The 19,309-nt window shown below is 37.0% G+C and overlaps 1 protein-coding gene across 1 annotated transcript in view; it reads left to right on the top strand.

Annotated features, from left to right (window-relative positions):
- The window catches only part of SHOC1 (shortage in chiasmata 1), a 114,796-nt gene that overhangs the window by 83,839 nt on the left and 11,648 nt on the right, over positions 1 to 19,309 (top strand). The window contains exons 33-35 of the mRNA XM_049774727.1: positions 7,466 to 7,587; positions 11,565 to 11,655; positions 16,881 to 17,012. Of these exons, the coding sequence (XP_049630684.1) occupies positions 7,466 to 7,587; positions 11,565 to 11,655; positions 16,881 to 17,012 (345 nt within the window). The remainder of the gene's footprint in view (positions 1 to 7,465; positions 7,588 to 11,564; positions 11,656 to 16,880; positions 17,013 to 19,309) is intronic.

Raw genomic sequence — 19,309 nt, 5'->3', positions numbered from 1 at the left:
GGTGGTACCTCATAGTTGTTTTGATTTGCATCTCCCTGATGATTAGTGATGTTGAGCATCTTTTAATGTGCCTTTTGGTCATTTGCATTTCTTCTTTTACAAAGTGTCTGTTCATTTCTTCTCCCCATTTTTTGATGGGGTTAGATGTTTTTTTCTTGTATAGTTCTGTCAGTACCTTGTATATTTTGGATATTAGCCCTTTATCTGATGAGTATTGGGTGAATAATGAGTATTGGGTGTATTTGGGGCACTATCTCCTTTGAGATGCAGAAGCTTCTTAGCTTAATATAGTCCCATCTGTTTATCTCTTCTTCCACTTGTTTGGAGAGTGCTGTTTCCTCCTTAAAGATGCCTTTAGTCTCAATGTCATAGAGTGTTTTACCTACATGTTGTTCTATATACGACTTATAGTTTCAGATCAAGGTCTTTAATCCATTTGGATTTTACCTTAGTACATGGTGTTAGCTGGGGGTCTGAGTTCACTTTTTTGCAAGTGGCTAACCAGTTGTGCCAACACCACTTGTTGAATAGGCTTTCCTTGATCCATTTAGGATTTCTTGCTCCTTTATCAAAAACTAGGTGGTTATATGTCTGGGGAACATTGTCTGAGTACTCAAGCCTATTCCACTGATCTGAGTCTGTCTTTATTCCAATACCATGCTGTTTTGAAAACTATTGCTTTGTAATACAGCTTAAAATTGGGGAAAGTAATGCCTCCCATTATCCTTTTTCCAAGGATTGCTTTAGCTATTATAGGGTGTTTATTGTTCCAAATGAATTTTAGAAGTGTTTGATCCACTTCTTTGAAGAATGTCATGGGTATCTTTAGAGGAATCGTGTTAAATCTGTACAATGCTTTTGGAAGTATTGCCATTTTAATAATGTTAATTCTGCCAATCCATGAGCAGGATATGTGTTTCCATTTCTGTGTATGCTCTCTTATTTCTTGGAGCAGTGTTTTATAGTTTTCTTTGTATAGATCCTTCACATCTTTAGTCAGGTTGACTCCAAGATATTTGAGTTTGTGTGGCACTAATGTGAATGGGCTTGTTCTCTTAATGTCCATTTCTTCCCTATCATTATTGGTGTAAAAAAGGCCATTGATTTTTGTGTGTTAATTTTGTAGCCTGCCACTTTGCTATATGAATCTATTATTTCTAGAAGCTTTTTGGTAGAGTCTTTAGGGTTTTCTAAGTAGAGTATCATGTCATCTGGATTCCCTTGATATCTTTTTCTTGCCTAATCAGTATAGCAAAGACTTCCAGTACTATGTTGAATAGGAGTGGTGAGAGAGGAGAGCCTTGTCTTATACCAGAATTTAGAGGGAAGCTTTTAGTTTTTCTCCATTGGGGATAATATTTGCCATTGGCTTGTGGTAGATTGCCTTAATTATATTGAGAAAGGTTCCTTTTATTCCCATCTTGCTGAGAGTTTTCATCAAGAATGGGTGTTGAACCTTATCAAATGCTTTTTCTGCGTCTATTGAAATGACCATGTGATTTTTATTTTTCTTGTTGTTGATGTTGTGTATTATGTTGATAGATTTACGGATGTTAAACCATCCTTGCATTCCTGGAATGAAACCTACTTGATCATAGTGAATGATCTTCTTGATGAGGCATTGGATCCTGTTTGCAAGGATTTTGTTGAGGATCTTTGCATTTGTGTTCATCAGGGGTATTGGTCTGTAATTTTTTGACAGCATTTCTATCTGGTTTTGGTATTAAGATGATGTTTGCTTCATAAAAGCTATTTGGAAGTGTTCCTGTTTTTTCAATTTCATAAAAGAGCCTGGTCATGATTCGTAGTACTTCCTCTTGAAAGGTTTGAAAGAATTCATTCATGAATTCATCAGGACCTGGGCTTTTGTCTTTGGGCAAATTTTTGATTACGGTTTTAATTTCCTCAATAGTGATGGGAGTGTTTATATATGCTACATCTTCTTTATTCAACCGTGGAAGGTTATATGAGTTCAGAAATTTATCTATTTCTTCCAGGTTCTCATATTTAGTGGCATAGAGTTTCTCAAAGTATTCTCTGAATACCCTTTGAATCTCTGCAGTATCTGTAGTGATCTCCCCCTTTTCATTTATAATATGTGTTATCAAGTTTCTCTTTCTCTTTTTGTGAGTTTTGCCAATGATCTATCAATCTTGTTTATTTTTTCAAAGAACCAACTTCTGCTTTTGTTGATCTTTCGGATTGTTTTTGGGTTTCCATTTCATTGATTTCTGCTCTCAGCTTTGTTATTTCATTCTGTCTTCCTATTTTTAGTTTCTTCTGTTGATCATTTTCTAATTCTATAAGCTGTGTCATTAAGCTATTCATGTATGCTCCTTCTTCCTTCCTGATGTGTGCTTGCAAAGCTATAAATTTTCCTCTCAGTACCACTTTTGCTGTATCCCATAGGTTCTGATAGTTTGTGTTTTCATTGTTGTTTGTTTCCAGGAAATTTTTTATTTCCTTTTTGATTTCATCTCGGACCAACTGGTTGTTCAGTAGTAGACTGTTTAATTTCCAGGTGTTAAATTTTTTCTTCTGTGACCTTTTGTAGTTCACATCTAACTTCAGAGCCTTGTGGTCAGCAAAGGTAGCCTGCAAAATTTCTATCTTTTATGGAGGTATGTTTTATGTACCAGCATGTGGTCTATCCTGGAAAATGACCCATGTATGTTGGAAAAGAATGTGTATCCAGGTTTCTGAGGATGGAGTGTCCTATATATATCTACTAGGCCTCTTTCTTCCATTTCTCTTTTCATGTCTAATATATTCTTGTTGGGTTTCAATTTGGTTGACCTATCAAGTGTTGACAGGCCCATATTGCATTGTAAAGATTTAATTCAGTCCCTCTAAGGATGTCCATGACATTCTTCAAAGAAGTGGATCAAACACTCCTGAACTTCATTTGGAACAATATATATCCACAAATAGCTAAAGCAACCCTTAGGGGAAAAATAAATGAGAGGCATCACTTTCCCCAACTTTAAATTGTACTACAGAGCAATATTCATAAAAACAGACTGGTATTAAAATAAAGACAAACCCTCAGATTAATGAATAGACTTGAGTATTCAGAGAATGACCCCAGACATAAAATCAATTAATCTTTGATAAAGAGGCAAGAAAAGCAAAATTCAGCAAAGAAAACCTCTTCAACAAGTGGTGTTGGGATAACTGGTCAGCCACATGCAAAAAATAAATAAATAAATAAAGAAGCCAAGCATGACCTCTAACACCATGCACGAAGGTCAAATAAAAATGGATTAAAGGGACTGGAGGATAGCACAGCAGTAGGGCGTTTGCCTTGCTAGTGGCCGACCCAGGACCAACAGTGGTTCAAATCCTGGCATCCCATATGGTCCCCTGTGCCTGCCAGGAGCGATTTCTGAGTAGAGAGCCAAAAGTAAGCCCTGAGTGCTGCTGGGTATGGCCCAAAAACATATGGATTAAAAACCTCGATATAAGGTCTGAAACTATAAGGTATATAGAAGAAAACGTAGGCTAAACACTCCATGACACTGAGACTAAAGGCATCTTTATAGAGGAAATAAACACTATCCAAAAAAGTGGAAGCAGAAATAAACAAATGGGACTACATTAAACAGAATCTTTTGCACTTTAAAGGAAATTGTAACTAGGATACTAAGGCCATCCAAGGGATAGGAGGAACTATTCACCCAATACCTATCAAATAAGGAGCTAATATCTAAGATATACAAGGTACTGACAGAAATTTACAAGAAAACTACATCTAACCCATCAAAGAATCGGGAGAATTAAATGAACAGACATTTCCTCAAAGAAGAAATGCAGATGGCTAAAAGGCACATGAGAAAAATGTTCCACATCACTAATCATCAGGGAGATGCAAATCAAAACAACAATGAGGTATCATCTCACACCACAGAAACTGGCACACATCACAAAGAACAAGAACAACCAGAGCCGGTGTGGATGCAGGGAGAAAGGAACTCTCATTCACTGCTGGTGGGGATGCCGTCTAGTCCAGCCTTTCTAGAAAATAATATGGATATTCCTCAAAAAACTGGAAATTTAGCTCACATATGATCCAGCACTTTTAAGGTATATACATATATATTCTAGGAACACAGAAACACAATGCAAAAATGACCTCTGCACTCCTATGTTTATTGCAGTGCTATTTACAAGTTTTCACAAATGAGCTTGCTATAGTTCTTTTTTTTTTATTTTCTCTTCCCATTTTATTATTTTTCTTTTCATTATTTTCAATAGCTTCTTTTATTATCTAGAAAAAATGTATTACAATTAACTATATACCCGAGTATAAGCCGAGTTTTTCCGGGCACAAAGTTTGTGTCAAAAACCCAAATTTGGCTTATACTCAGGTCATACAGATTATTTGATTCGGTGTACCACTGAACTATTTAACCCACAATATTCTGTGCTTTGTATGAGACTGACAGCAGTGATGATATCTGCGAACTCAGTGATGATGACAATGTCTATGCTGATACCCTTACGTCAGATACAGCTGATACTCTGTTTAGACATACAGAGGAGGAGGAATCCAGTTTTGAAGGATTTTAAACTTTGTGATTTATCTTGATTACCTGTTAAGCCACAGTTTTCTGCACTTTATTTAAAGTTATTGTTGCTAGTTTACGAGCAATAAGTATTTTTCAATAAGTATAAGTACTTTTCAATAAGTATTGAAAAACATTTATCCTACTGATCCTTCAATTATTGTAATTATTTTGGGTATATATTTTTATTTTTGAAATTTACCATTCGCTTTATTTCCCCCATATGCGCCAATAACGCCATGTGGCATTATTCCTTGTTTGCATGGGCACATTAAAATGGGAAAATACAAAAAAAAAAAAAAGGAAAAATACTATACATACATATAAGTTCTTATCTAATAGAGATTGGAACACACGACTCTCGTAGCGCAATGGGACCTTACACCCTGAACATTGATATAATGACCTGGCACAGGCCTCAGAAGAATGGGCATCCTCCATTCACCCCAGAACCAGGGAAGCTATCTACGAAACATCCAAGGTTTTTTATAACAACACCTGGAAGCACTACAGACAATGACTTGGATTGGACAAACTAGTTTGCCTGGAGCCTAGAGTTGGTCTTATGCCAGGAAACTTCAGGGGTAGGGTCTCCTTGTATTTAGGCCAAGGCTTTTCCTTTCCATGTCCCTTATATTTTGGTGGGCCTATGCAAACAATAATTGCCACTCTAACACCATTTTTACTGTGCTCCTTTTACTCTAATCCTTAAGAAAAACAACCCACTTAAACTTTTGAGGTTAACTTAAACTAATATGCATGTGCATGGAAATGTAAAAAAGTACTTCGCCTTCAATGTTTAAGGAGTTACATAAGTTTTATGTCTTTAGATTGCTTTGTGTGCAATTATGTACTACAATCTGGGGACTTGAGGGACAAAGTAATTGTATATGGGTCTGTTTTATTTTTCTTAATGTTCTTGGCTGAAAGTTCAAAGTTAAGATATCAGCAATGGGACTACTGAGAATTCTGCTTATGGGTGATTGTCCTTCCACTATAACTTTACCTTGTCCTCTTTCTTTGCATCTTTGTTCTCATAATTAAAAATAAAAAATTAAAAGAAAAAAAAAGAAATTTACCAATGGCTGGCATTTTCCACCTCGGCTTATACTCGAGTCACTAAGTTTTCCCAGTTTTAGGGTAAAATTGGGGGGTCGACTTATACTCGGGTCAGCTTATAGTGGAGTATATAGTAATTGGTATGTAAGATAAATAAAAAAGAGTATGGTAATAATACCCAAAGACAATAAAGATGCAGGCTGGAAAGACCAGCCCATGATATAAAGTTTACCACAAAGAACAGTGAGCGCAGTTAGAGAAATAACTGCTCTAAGGACTACCATAACAATGATAGAGAGAGAAATAGAATACCTGCCCCTGAAGACAGGCAGGGGATGGGGAGGGGGGAAATGGGAACATTGGTGGCAGGAAAGTTATACTGATAAAGTGTGGTGTACATTTCATGACTGAAATCCAACTATGAACATCTTTGTAACAACAGTGCTTAAGTAAAGAAATTATGGAGCCAAAGTGGTAGCACAGTGGGTGTTTGTTTGCCTTGCACGTGACTGACCCAGGACCACCACTGGTTCAATCCCCAGCATGGCATATGGTCCCCTGTGCCTGCCAGGAACAATTTCTGGGTGCAGAACCAGAAGTAACCCCTAAGTGCTGCCATGTATGCCCCCCAAATAAACAAAGAAAAAGAAATTATTAAAAACAAATAAATGAAAATTGTGATTCTAAAAAATGCTCTGCATCACTAATTATCAAGGAAATGCAAATTAAAATTACGATGAGTCATAACCATATACCAGAGACTGGATTCATCATAATGAACAACAACCAGTGTTGGTGCAGATGCAGTAGAAAAAGTGCAAGGTACTCTCACTGGTGGGAATGTCAAGTGACTTTGTAAGTCTTTTTGGAAGACAATATGAACATTCTTCAAAAAACGAGGAATTGATTTTTCATTGACCCACACATTCCACTCCTGAAACTATACCCCAGTCGCCCAAAAACAATGCAGAAAAGACACTTGCAGTCCTATTTTCTTTTTTCTTTCCTTTTTTTTTTTTACCCCACCCCTGCACTCCTATTTTTATAGTCACACTATTCACAATAGCCAAAATCTGGAAATAACCCAAGTGCAAAGAACAGATAACTAAATAAAGAAGCTATGGTACTTATATACAGTGGGATATCTTTGACTGTTAGAAAAAAATGAAAACATATAATACTGATTAATTGAATGGGACAGGCACAAAATGCTATCTCTTATGTAGGATACAAATAAACAAGACAGAGGAAAGGAGGGCAGGATATAAGAAGATATGGGATGATGGTGGAGTAAGGTTAACACTCCGGTGGAGCAGGTGGTGCTTGAATTTTTATGTATGAATCACATTAATAACAATTGTATTAATCACGCTGTTTAAAATGTAAAGAAAAAAACATTCATTGTAAATTGTTCACGCTTTTAAAACATATACTACTTTTTGCTCCCTATAGGAGAGACTTGTCTACAAATTTATCCATAATAGGGAGGTACTCTGTATGCTGTTTTATCATGTATCACTTTGAGAGAGAAACATATCTTTGCTGAAGCTCTTATTACAAAATTAATCGTTATTAAATTTCAGGCTTACAATATTCCAACACCAATCCCTTCATCTTCGTTCCTCCTGACCCCAGTCTGCCTGTTGACTAAATACTTTCTCCTCTACCATTGTTCTAGTGTTCCCTTCCCTAACTTATTCCCCTCCCACCTCCATCCCTGTAGTAAGCTTCCTGCTGAAGAACACTTCTGCACTTCATTTCTAGTGCCTTTTGGACTTTGTTATTCCCTTATGAAACATAACATCTCTTTAACCAAGACAAAAAAAATTTTTTCCTGGCAGGACCTTGAAGAATTAAATTGTGAGAGAGCATCAGACAATATCATTATGAGATTGATGGCATTATCATTCCAATACAACTATTGCTGGATAATTTTATACACCAAAGAAAGGTTTAACTCAGAGTAAGTAAAGATTTCTGATTCCAAAGTCATATTCATATTTAAGTTATTCAGTTCTCCTCTTGGAACATAAGTAACTGTGCCAATTTTCCACCTACAATTTGTTTAATTCAAAGATTCTCAAGTTAAACCCATGGGCATATCTACAGGCAAACAAATTGGAAATGTGGTATATTTTATTTATACTTATAACTATATTTTATTATTTACCTGGACATTCATTTTTTCTTTTCCTTTTATTCTTTTTTTTTTTTTTTGCTTTGTTTTTGGGCCACACCCAGCGATGCTCAGAGGCTACTTCTGGCTCTGCACTCAGAAATTATTACTGGCAGGCTCTGAGGACTATATGGGATGCCAGGGATCGAACCTGGGTCAGCCTCATGCATGGCAAAGGCCCTACTCATTATCACTATCACGCTGGTCCCTTGCCTGAACATTCTTTGTAAATTATTTTCTAGCCTCCATCTCACTTCTCATCTTATTGCTCTTTTAAGTATTTCTCTTAATATCTTTTAAATTCTAGACAAATCTTTTTCAAAACATATGATACAGTCCCTTCTCTCCACCCTATTCAACACAGGAAAAATGTATTGAACAGTAGTGACTTTGGGTACATTTGAGGGTTACTTTTTGTTTGCTTAAGATTCCTTCCTTCCTTCCTTCCTTCCTTCCTTCCTTCCTTCCTTCCTTCCTTCCTTCCTTCCTTCCTTCCTTCCTTCCTTCCTTCCTTCCTTCCTTCCTTCCTTCCTTCCTTCCTTCCTTCCTTCCTTCCTTCCTTCCTTCCTGTCTGTCACATCCGGCAGTGCTCAGGGGTCTCTCCTGGCTCTATGCCCAGAAATCGCTCCTGGCAGGCTCGGGGGACCACATGGGATGCTGGGATTTGAACCACCGGCCTTCTGCATGCAAGGCAAAAGTCCCACCTCCATTCTATCTCTCCGGCCCCTGCTTAAGATACTTTCTAAGGGATCATTGAGTTTTTTTTATATATATAAAATGGGAATGGTAGGCCAAAGAAGTATCTTCTCTTTCAGACATTTCTTCTAAAAGATAACATCCTTCAATTATTCTAAAATTTTATTAAATCTGGGACTACAGCAGCTAACGTGCTTGCCTTGCATGCAAGTCAACATGAGTTCTATGGTTCATCCCATATGGACATCTGAGTACCACCAAGAGTAATTCCTGAGCGAAGAGCTAGGATTAACCCTGAACATTGACAAGTGTGACCCAAAAACCAAAAGAAATTAACAAATAACAATTTATTAAATCTGCTAACTGAATGGCATCTTGCTATGCTTTCTTTCACTGCTAATGATAATAATTATTAATGATGATAATTAACTGATAATCCCAAAAAAATCCATGTCAAGACGTTGGCTTTGAAGGGTTACTAAATGTCTCTTTTCCGCATCTTGTATTTACCTATACAGCTTCCACTGCTCCTTTTCTTTTCTATAATCTAGATTTCCTTCCTACTTCTGTACTTTCTTTTTTTTTTTTTTTTTTTTTTTTTTTTTTGGTTTTTGGGCCACAGCCGGTGACGCTCAGGGGTTACTCCTGGCTATGCGCTCAGAAGTCGCTCATGGCTTGGGGGACCATATGGGACACCAGGGGGATCGAACCGCGGTCCGTCCAAGGATAGCGCAGGCAAGGCAGGCACCTTACCTCTAGCGCCATTGCCCGGCCCCCCTACTTTTGTACTTTCAAAGTTGAATGCATTTATACTTGTATTCTAAGTTTCCCCCTGTATTTTCTAATTTCTTTAAAATTGAGGTAACAATGGTTTGTAAGAGTAAATATTTTTTGGCCACCCCTGGCAATGTTCAGGAGTTATTGCTGGCTCTGCACCCAGGAATTACTTCTGTAGTACTCAGGAGACAAAATGGGATGCCGAAAATAAAATTTCAATTGGCTGCATGCAAAGCAAATGCTTTATTTGCTGTACTATTCCCTAATATAAAATGCTTATATTTTAAGTACAGTGTTACTATTTTAAGAGAACATCCAAAAATAATTTTATCTTTCACTACTGCAATACATAGGTCCATTGTAAGTACTTTCAGGAATTCTAATTCCATGATATTTTTGGTCTTCTGCAACTAATCCTTCTTTATTTACCTATTTTTCCTTATTGGTGTCCAACTCTATCTATATGCTTTCTTTTTTTGTCTGCCCTGTCAATTGAAAGGCTTATCCCCACCTACATTTCAGTTATCTTTCTACTTAAACTAGTATACTCATATATTGAGCTATAGTCTCACTTGAAACATCTACACATATCTTTTCTTGTCTTTTTTTCTTTTTGGTTTTTGGACCATACCCAACTGTACTCCGGAATTACACCTTGCTCTGCACTCAGAAATCGCTCCTAGCAGGCTGGGGGACCATATGGGATGCCGAGAATCAAACATGGGTCTGTCCCAGATCAGCCACATGCAAGTCTATCTATCTGTGCTATCTCTCTGGCCCAATCATATTTTATTATATATTTTCCCTCTCTTATTCCACAGCTCTTCAGTGACATATTTATGTATAATTAAAATTCTATATCTCCTCCAAAACTTTATTTTCTCTTTTTTCTTTTTTTTTTTTTAATTTTCTCTTTTTTCTGTTTTTAGACTACACCTGGAGTTGCTCAGATCTTACTTATGGTACTAGGGTAAGGGATCACTCATAGAGTAGCTTGATGGACCAGATTAAGATTTAGGGATCAAATCCAGTCAAGTGCATGTTAGACAAGCACCTTGTCCTTTTTTTTGCCCTTCAGCTATTAATACCATTGCCTTTCTTTTAATTTCCAAGATTGGAAGTAATTTCTATTGATTCAGGTCCTAAACTTTCTTTTTTTTTTTTTTTTCTTTTTTTTTTTTTTTTGGTTTTTGGGCCACACCCGGCGGTGCTCAGGGGTTACTCCTGGCTGTCTGCTCAGAAATAGCTCCTGGCAGGCACGGGGGACCATATGGGACACCGGGATTCGAACCAACCACCTTTGGTCCAGGATTGGCTGTTTGCAAGCCGCTGTGCTATCTCTCCGGGCCCGCTAAACTTTCTTTTCTCTCTGTCCTCACCATAATTCAGATCTCATTATTTTATATGAACCATTACAATAGACACCAATTACAATTATAATAGACTTATACCTGCAGATGGATCATTATAACTCTCCATAATCTGTTGTACATTTAATTAATATTGTTTTGTCTTGGGAGTCACACCTGGTGGTTTACAATTTTACACATGGCTCTGTACTTAGATCACTCTAAGCAATGCTTGGAGGACCAAGAAGTGCTGAGAATCAAACCCAGGCCTACTACATGCAAAGCATGTGCTTTAGGTAGCTGAGCACCCTCTTTGGCCCCTTAATAATCTCAACACCAAGCTCTGATTACTCCATTCTGAGAAAATATATTCAATGACTCCCCTATTTCCTACTGAATACATACAGAATACTCTAATATTAAACATCTTCAGAATATAATTCCAACACATATTTTCAAGCAAATTTTTAACTGTTGTTCATTTCATCCACACTGCTTATTCACTTGCAAAATTAATTTTTCCTTCCTACTTTTGCTCATGTTCTCACATTTTAACAGTACTCTCTACTTTCTTCAACTATTGTGCCTATTTATTCAGAATTTCTCAAGTATTCTCTTTTCTATTTAATCTTTCAAAATATACTAATCACAAACAAGTATTTAATTCTGACTATCCCATTTTTTTATTTACTTGATTCTAAATTTTTTTCCTGTTGTCACATTTTGTTTTATATTATAATTTTGGAGTACTAACCCTACAGAATTAAGTACATTGTTTCCATTTGCTAAACACTTAATAGTTATTGCCTGAATTAAGGAATCTTCATTCTAGTATTTTTTTGCAGGGGAAGGGATACTAAAGTATGAACATTACTAATGAATTTTTAATTAGCATGATCAGCTTTCAAATGAGTTCATATAAAGGAATGTAATTCTTTTTAGGTACCATTTAACAGAAAAGACACATCAGCACCTAGCACAGATTTATGCAGCTATGGCTTCATGTGGGCTAAAATCAGAACTGGATGTCAAGGTATATTTTTCATGTATATTTGTTCTCAAGTATAGTTCATAAATCAAAATTATACTCCAACTCAAGTATGCAATAAAAAGTATTAAATGGGTAAACTGAAAACTGCTAAAAATCCAAATAAATAACAATTTCAAAATTAAAATTCTTCCTTAAACTTCTTCCTTTTTTTGTTTTTATTTTGTTTTTGGGTCACACACAGCAGCGTTCAGGAGTTACTCCTGGCTCTATACTTCTGGCTCTATGCTCAGAAATCACTCCTGGCAGGCTCAGGAGACCATATGGGATGCTGGGATTTGAGCCACCGACCTTCTGCATGCAAGGCAAACGCTTTACCTCCATGCTATCTCTCTGGCCCCTTCCTTAAACTTCTGTTCTAGGTATCACAGATACCTATTTGTTTTATAGCAGCCAACTTGGGTTCAACCCCATGTGGTCCCCCAAGCACCACTTGAAGTAATTCCTAAGTGCAGAGCCAGGAGGGACACCTTATCATTGAGGTTGTGGCCCAAAACTATACAAACAAAAAGCTTCTGTTCTAAATGTTTTTTGGGGAAGGGGAATAGCAGTCAGGGCTTACTCCTGGCTCTACACTCAGTAGGTCATTCTTGGCAGGGTTTGGGGACCGTTTTTGGTGCTGGGAGTCAAACCTAGGCTAGACACATGCAAAGCAAGCACCCTACCCACTGTGCTATCTCTCCAGCCTTTAAAAGTCTTTATTTAAATCATATTTTACTTCCAATTACTATGTAGATTATGTTCTTTCTTTTTGGATCAAAGCATCAAACCCAGGGCCTCATAACTGCAAAACATGTACTCCACCACTATGCTTCATCCCTGCCCTCTTTTAGACATTTTTTTAACCATGGAAAAAAAATGAATAAAGTATTTAGGTGTCAGGAGAGATGAAGTCATGAAATTTTCCTATACATGGATGTACATGGAATCTATTATGCTGAGTGAAATAAGTCAGAGAGAGAGAGAAAGACGCAGAATGGTCTCACTCATCTATGGGTTTTAAGAAAAATGAAAGACATTCTTGTAATAATAACTTTCAGACACAAAAGAGAAAAGAGCTGGAAGTTACAGCTCACCTCATGAAGCTCACCACATTCAGGCATGAGTTTAGTTAGAGAAATAACTACGTTTTGAACTATCCTAATAATGAGAATGTACGAGGGAAATAGAAAGCCTGTCTAGAGTACAGGGGGGGTTGGGTGGTAAGGAGGGAGATTTGGGACATTGATGATGGGAATGTTGTACTGGTGATGGGTGGTGTTCTTTACATGACTGAAACCCAAACACAATCATGTATGTAATAAAGTTGTTTAAATAAAAAATTAAAAAAAACAAACAAACAAACAAAAAACAAATAAATTGAAACTGGTAAGGAAAAATAATATTTAAAAATAAATGTTCCTTAAAAATTAAAATATATTTGTTCTATTAGACTAGGAATGTAACTCAAATCATAGAACATATGCTGTGTGGGGTCCTGGGTTAGATCCCTAGAGCTGCAGGCTCATCATCTCCCAGCACTGTTGGATGTGACCATGGCTCCCAACTATCACTGGAAACAAGGAAAAAATGTTCTTGTAAGAGATTGACAAAGTCCCAAGGTCTGGAGAGATAGAACAGTGGTCAGTTGCACACAACTCACCCAGATTTGATCCCTGGCACCCCATATCATTCCTTAAGCACTACCAGTAGCAATCCTTGAGCACAGAACCAAGAGTAAACCCAGAGCATAATCATGTTTGTTCTTAAAAAACAAAACAAGGGCCCGGAGAGATAGCACAGCAGCATTTGCCTTGCAAGCAGCCGATCCAGGACCAAAGGTGGTTAGTTCGAATCCCGGTGTCCCATATGGTCCCCCCGTGCCTGCCAGGAGCTATTTCTGAGCAGACAGCCAGGAGTAACCCCTGAGCACCGCCGGGTGTGGCCCAAAAACCAAAACCAAAACCAAAACCAAACCAAACAAAACAGACAATATCTAGGAGCCAGAGAGGTAACTCAAAGGGTTAAAGTGCTTTTCTGGCATACAAAAGGCTAAGACTTGGGAGCCAGAGAGATAGTACAGTAGGTAGGTAGGGCACTTGGCTTGCACATGGAAGACCCAGGTTCAATCCCTGGCACTCAACATGTGTTCCCTTGTTAGGAGTGATCCCAAAGTAAAGAGCCAGGCATAAGCCCTGAGCAGTCAGTCAGGTGTGGCCCCAAAATACCAAGATTAAAAAATCTCAAAGCAAAGAAAAACTCCCACAAGGCTGGAGCTGAAACACTGGCAGTGCATAGTTCTCTGATCACTGAGCCAGGAGTAACCCAAGTCCTGCCTGGTATGGCTTCAAAACAATGAGATATAAAAAGAACTTATCTGATATGTGAAGCAAATCTATTGATATGAATGTTGAATTAGTCTCATTTCTGGGTCTTTTTTGTTTTTTTTTTTTTCAGCATCCTGTTCTGAAATGAAGTCTTTTGAATCCAGGACTTAGCTCTTTTATTTTAACTACCTGTACTTATTTTTTTTCTCCATAAACTCATATTTTCCCACAATTTTAGTTTTATTTTGGGATATGATTCTTAAAGTTTTTTCTGACTTAAAATCTGTACCTATATTCTAGCATTCTACTGAAAATCTTCATATTAATGTCCCATAGGCACTTCAACTCTGCATGTCTAAAACAATTTATTACCCTCTTCCAAACTTATTTTATGGTAATATTATTATTCCATTTACTTTTGGGGGGACAAGGTGAGGAACATGTTTATTCATTTTTTTATTCCTAACTACAGCATAATCCCAGGTATGTACATACTAAATCAACTCTTGTTAAATACTTGTTATTTTTTGTTTTGTTTTGTTTTGGTTTTGGTTTTTGGGCTACACCCAGTGGTGCTTAGGGGTTATTCCTGGCTATCTGCTCAGAAATAGCTCCTGGCAGGCACGAGGGACCACATGGGACACCGGGATTCGAACCAACCACCTTAGGTCCTGAATCTTCTGCTTGCTATCGCTGTGCTATCTCTTCGGCCCCAAAATACTTGTTATTAAGTTGAATTTTTTCATTTAGATGCCTTCCTCCCATTACTTTCTAGATCATTAAAATAGAGTTGAAACTCAGCTTGAATTCAGACTTCACTACCAATTTCACACCAGTATACCTTCCTTTCACCTCACTCCACCCATCATTTTCTAATTGTACAATCTACATTCTTATTTCTCTGCCATTTCACAAACATGGCATTCTGGCCTGTCTTCCACCAAAAATGTTACTCTCATTTCACTGCCATCCTTCCTAGATATTTTTTTGTCCAGTTCAAATACTACTTCCTTTAAGAAAATTTACCTCTCCTCCCATTCTCCCAATAATACTTTGTACTTTTTGTACACAGTCAGTTCTTCACATTACTTCCACCCTGGAGGGTAAGAAGTAAGTTGGTCCTTTTTCTTTGTAAAAACTATACCATTGTGTGCTTGGAGAATAGCTTAAAAGGTAGAGTACATTCTTTGCTTGCAGGAAGCTCCTAAGCCTATCCCAGAACCATATGACACACATCCCCAAGTATATTTTAGAAAATTATTTTATTCCTTGGCTACACAAGGTATATGGCACCAATGTATCATATACCCTGTGTATATACACCAGTGTGTATACATATATACATATATAAATAGAACCTTTCCAGGGTGTAATCGTTTTATATCTTTTCTTGTTAGAAACTCATAATTACTTTATAGGGTTCATATGTCTAAATTTCTTAAATTTCCACTACAACACAAGATACTTATATTTCTATTTTTGCTTGTTTTGTTTGGCGACACTCAGGGGTTATTCCTGGCTCTGTACTTAGAAATCGCTCCTGGCAGGCTCGGGGTTCTACATGGGATACTGGGATTCAAACCATCTTCTGTTCAAATCAGCTGCTTACAAGGCAAATGTCCTACCGCTGTGCTTTCTCTCTGGCTGGCCCCAAAATACTTATATTTCTAAGGATGATTACTTATGACACTTTTTCTCTGTTCACATTCAACTATTCATGAATGAACTGTCTTTTCTTCATCCAAATCAAGAAGATGAAATAGATGAGAAAGGTAGAAGTGAAAGGGAGAAAAGCTGCCATATCAAAAAAGAAACATGGAGAAAACACAAGTGACAGGATATTAAGAAATGGTATTTTATGGTTTTTGTGTTTGCTTTTGGCAGGTACCATACCCTGTAGTGCTCAGGGTTTACTCCTTGCTCTGGACTCAAGAATTACTCCTGGTGATATCCCAGGGATCATATGGAATTGAATCCAGTTGGGAGGACAAGTGCCCTACCTGTTGAACTATTGCTTAGGTCCCAGAAATAATATTTTAGTGCTAAATTTCATTCTGTTGAACACACTTTTTTTGTCTTTGGGTCACACCCGGCAGCATTTAGAGGTTACTCCTGGCTCTACACTTAGAAATCGCTCCTGGCAGGCTCAGGGAACCATATGGGATGCTGGGATTTGAACCACCATCCTTCTGCATGCAAAGCAAAGGCCTAACCTCCATGCTATCTTTACAGCCCCCATGTTGACACATTCTTGAAGGGCATTTAATGTTAATAAAGCCAAAACTGAAAGAACAATTCCCAAAATACAAGCAATAGATAATATAAATTGAAAATTTTTGTTTTTACTTGAGAACAGTAGGTTTAGTCTAGAAACAGAAAAGTATTTACTATTATTAGTGATATTAAGTTGCTTTTCTTATTTTTGCTTGTCTTTGTTTTGGGGCTACACCCAGTGGCACTCAGAATTTACTCCTGCCTCTGCACTCAAAAATGGCTCATGTCAGGTTTGGGGAATCATATGGGTTGCTGGGGATCAAGCCCAGATCTGTCCTGGATCAGCAGCGTGCAAGACAAACCTACCGCTGTGCTATCACTCTGGCCCCTAAGTTGCTTTTCTTCTATCAGAGATATAATGCAACACCATGTATATTTAAGACTGCTAATATGTACCAAATAAAAGTGAAGAAAAACTGTTTGAAAATTTGAGTCCACAGAAAAGCATATGTAGGGAAAAAATTGATTATCCTCACAAACAAAATGTTCTGGATATTATATAATTTGATAAATTATATCTAAAATAATGTTCAAAAATAGAATGTACTTTTTCCTTACAAAGATAAATTTTTATTCTATGTTTACTCCTTTAATATTTTTATATTCTAACATATTGAAAATATTTTTTAGCTTATAATTTCCCCAGGAGTAAAAGAGACTGCACTGCTAATTCGACAAATAGCTGACCATAATTTAATGACCTCGAAGAGAGATCCTTATGACTATCTGGATAAATCCGGTTTTGAAGTTTCACCATCCACAGTATGTTACCTAAATAAATACTTGAGATGTTTGCAAATATATATAATTGTGCTTGAAATTTTTCTGGTGACATTTTTTATCCAATATTATTGGCATGAATATTCGTAACCATATGCTCAACATTTAATATGGTAGATCATTTTATAGAATCATCTGGAGTTTTAAACTGGCAGAACTAGAGCCAGGAATGACAGCTCAGCAATAGAATATTTGCCTTGCTTACATGAGGCCCCATATCTAATCCCACAAGAAAAAAGAAAAAATTTGACAGAACTATTTTAATTCCATCTTTCATAGTGACTTTTAAGTCTCACTTATAGGATGTCAAATGACTTCAATGTGTAATATTAAACATTACTTTAATATGTTTATTAAATTAATATTATTAGTATTTTAATATTTTATTTATCATTCTTTATGTTAACCATGTTTATATTATATAACTATATAATCCATTAATACATTGTATTTATATATTAATTATATTTACAAATATATTTAGATTTATGTTCTTATGCACATTTTATTAAACATATTTAATATTTTTAAAATTTAAACAACTTTTTCTACCTATATTAAGTATTTTAGAATAGTAAAATTCTATTATTCCATGACTTAATCAATCTTTTGAATTGAAAGTAGAATTGTAAATATATGTGGGATAATTTTTAGAAATATTTTTGTTAAAGTATAATATTTAATGCATTGTTTGCAAGTCAACTAATGTTATCTTTATTTTAAAATATATGAAAGGGGCTGGATAGATATCTCAAAGGACAACATGTTTTGCACAGGGAAGGCACAGGTTAATCTCTGGCACCACATGGTCTCCAAGCACCCCTGGGAGCAATCACCAAGCAACAAGTTGGGAGTAGGCTCTAGGTACCCACTGTCTGTGGCCCCAAAATTATAAAATTCAAACAGTCCATAAAAATGATTCTGTGACTGAACTTCGCTGGATCTCAGATGCCAGCACACTTCTGCCTCTCTACTCTGCTGTCCTGCATTTTTGGCCTGATTTCATTCTGGGTGCAGCCCATCTGCCAGCCTGCCTTCCTGTGAGCCTTCCGTGGAGGTGAGTCGACACGCCCAGAAAGGGAGAAGCCAGAGGAGCACGGTTGCTCCGCTCCCCTTCGTGAAGGTGCACAGCATTTAGCCGATGAATACAATCACAACACGTAGAAAAACACGCAGTACTAGTGTGACAATGGGGAAACAACACGGGCCAGTGCCAGACATAGAGAATGAAGATGGCAACTCTGATGACTTGAACATGACCAACCACCTAGTCAGTCTCTCAGATAAGGAGTTCAGAGTTGCAATATGGAACATGTTCAAAGAACTCAAACAAAGTATAGAAGAGAAAACTAAAAAGAATCAGGAGAATATGAAGATAGAAATGAGAAAACTCCAAACAGAAATTTCAGATCAAATAACAGGTCTGAGAAACTCAGTAGATGAATTGAAGAAAAACATGTTTGAGATTTCCTACAGGTTAACAGCAGCTGAGGATAGAATCAGTACACTAGAAGATGAGATACATAACAATTACATACAGCAGAAGAAATTGGAAAAAAGCCTCAAAGCAAATGATCAAACAATGGAAAAATTACTCAAAGAATGGGAACAGATGAAAATAGAAGTCTATGATAAGCTCAACAGAAACAACTTAAGAATCAATGGAGTCCCAGAGACTCAGGAAGAAAATCTCCAGGAAGAATCAACAGTCAAGAACATCATTAAAGAGAAACTACCAGAGATAATGAATACATGTGATCAAATCCTGCATGCCCGAAGAGTGCCAACTAAAAGAGACCCCAGAAAAAACACCCCAAGACACATCCTAGTCACAATGACGAATCCCATAGATAGAGACAGAATTCTGAAAGCAGCAAGATCGAAAAGAGAAATTACATTCAAGGGAACATCCTTGAGATTTACTGCAGACCTGTCACCAGAAACACTCAAGGCCAGAAGGCAGTGGTGGGACATAGTGACAAAACTCAATGAAATAAATGCTTCGCCTAGAATACTGCACCCAGCAAAACTCACTTTCAGGTTTGAAGGAACAATACATAGTTTCACAGACAAACAACAGCTCAAAAACTTCACAGACTCAAAACCATTCTTAAAAGAAAAACTGAACGGCATACTTTAAGACAAGGCTTACCAACAGACACACCAAACTTTAATATAAAGATGGCACTAACTCCCAGGACAATTCTTTCTCTCAATGTCAATGGACTAAATGCACCAGTTAAGAGACACAGAGTGGCTAAATGGATCAAAAAACTCAA

Source organism: Suncus etruscus, chromosome 1 (genome assembly GCF_024139225.1).
Source record: "Suncus etruscus isolate mSunEtr1 chromosome 1, mSunEtr1.pri.cur, whole genome shotgun sequence".
NCBI classification, from domain to species: Eukaryota; Metazoa; Chordata; class Mammalia; order Eulipotyphla; family Soricidae; genus Suncus; species Suncus etruscus.
This window is presented reverse-complemented; position numbering and strand designations above follow the sequence as displayed.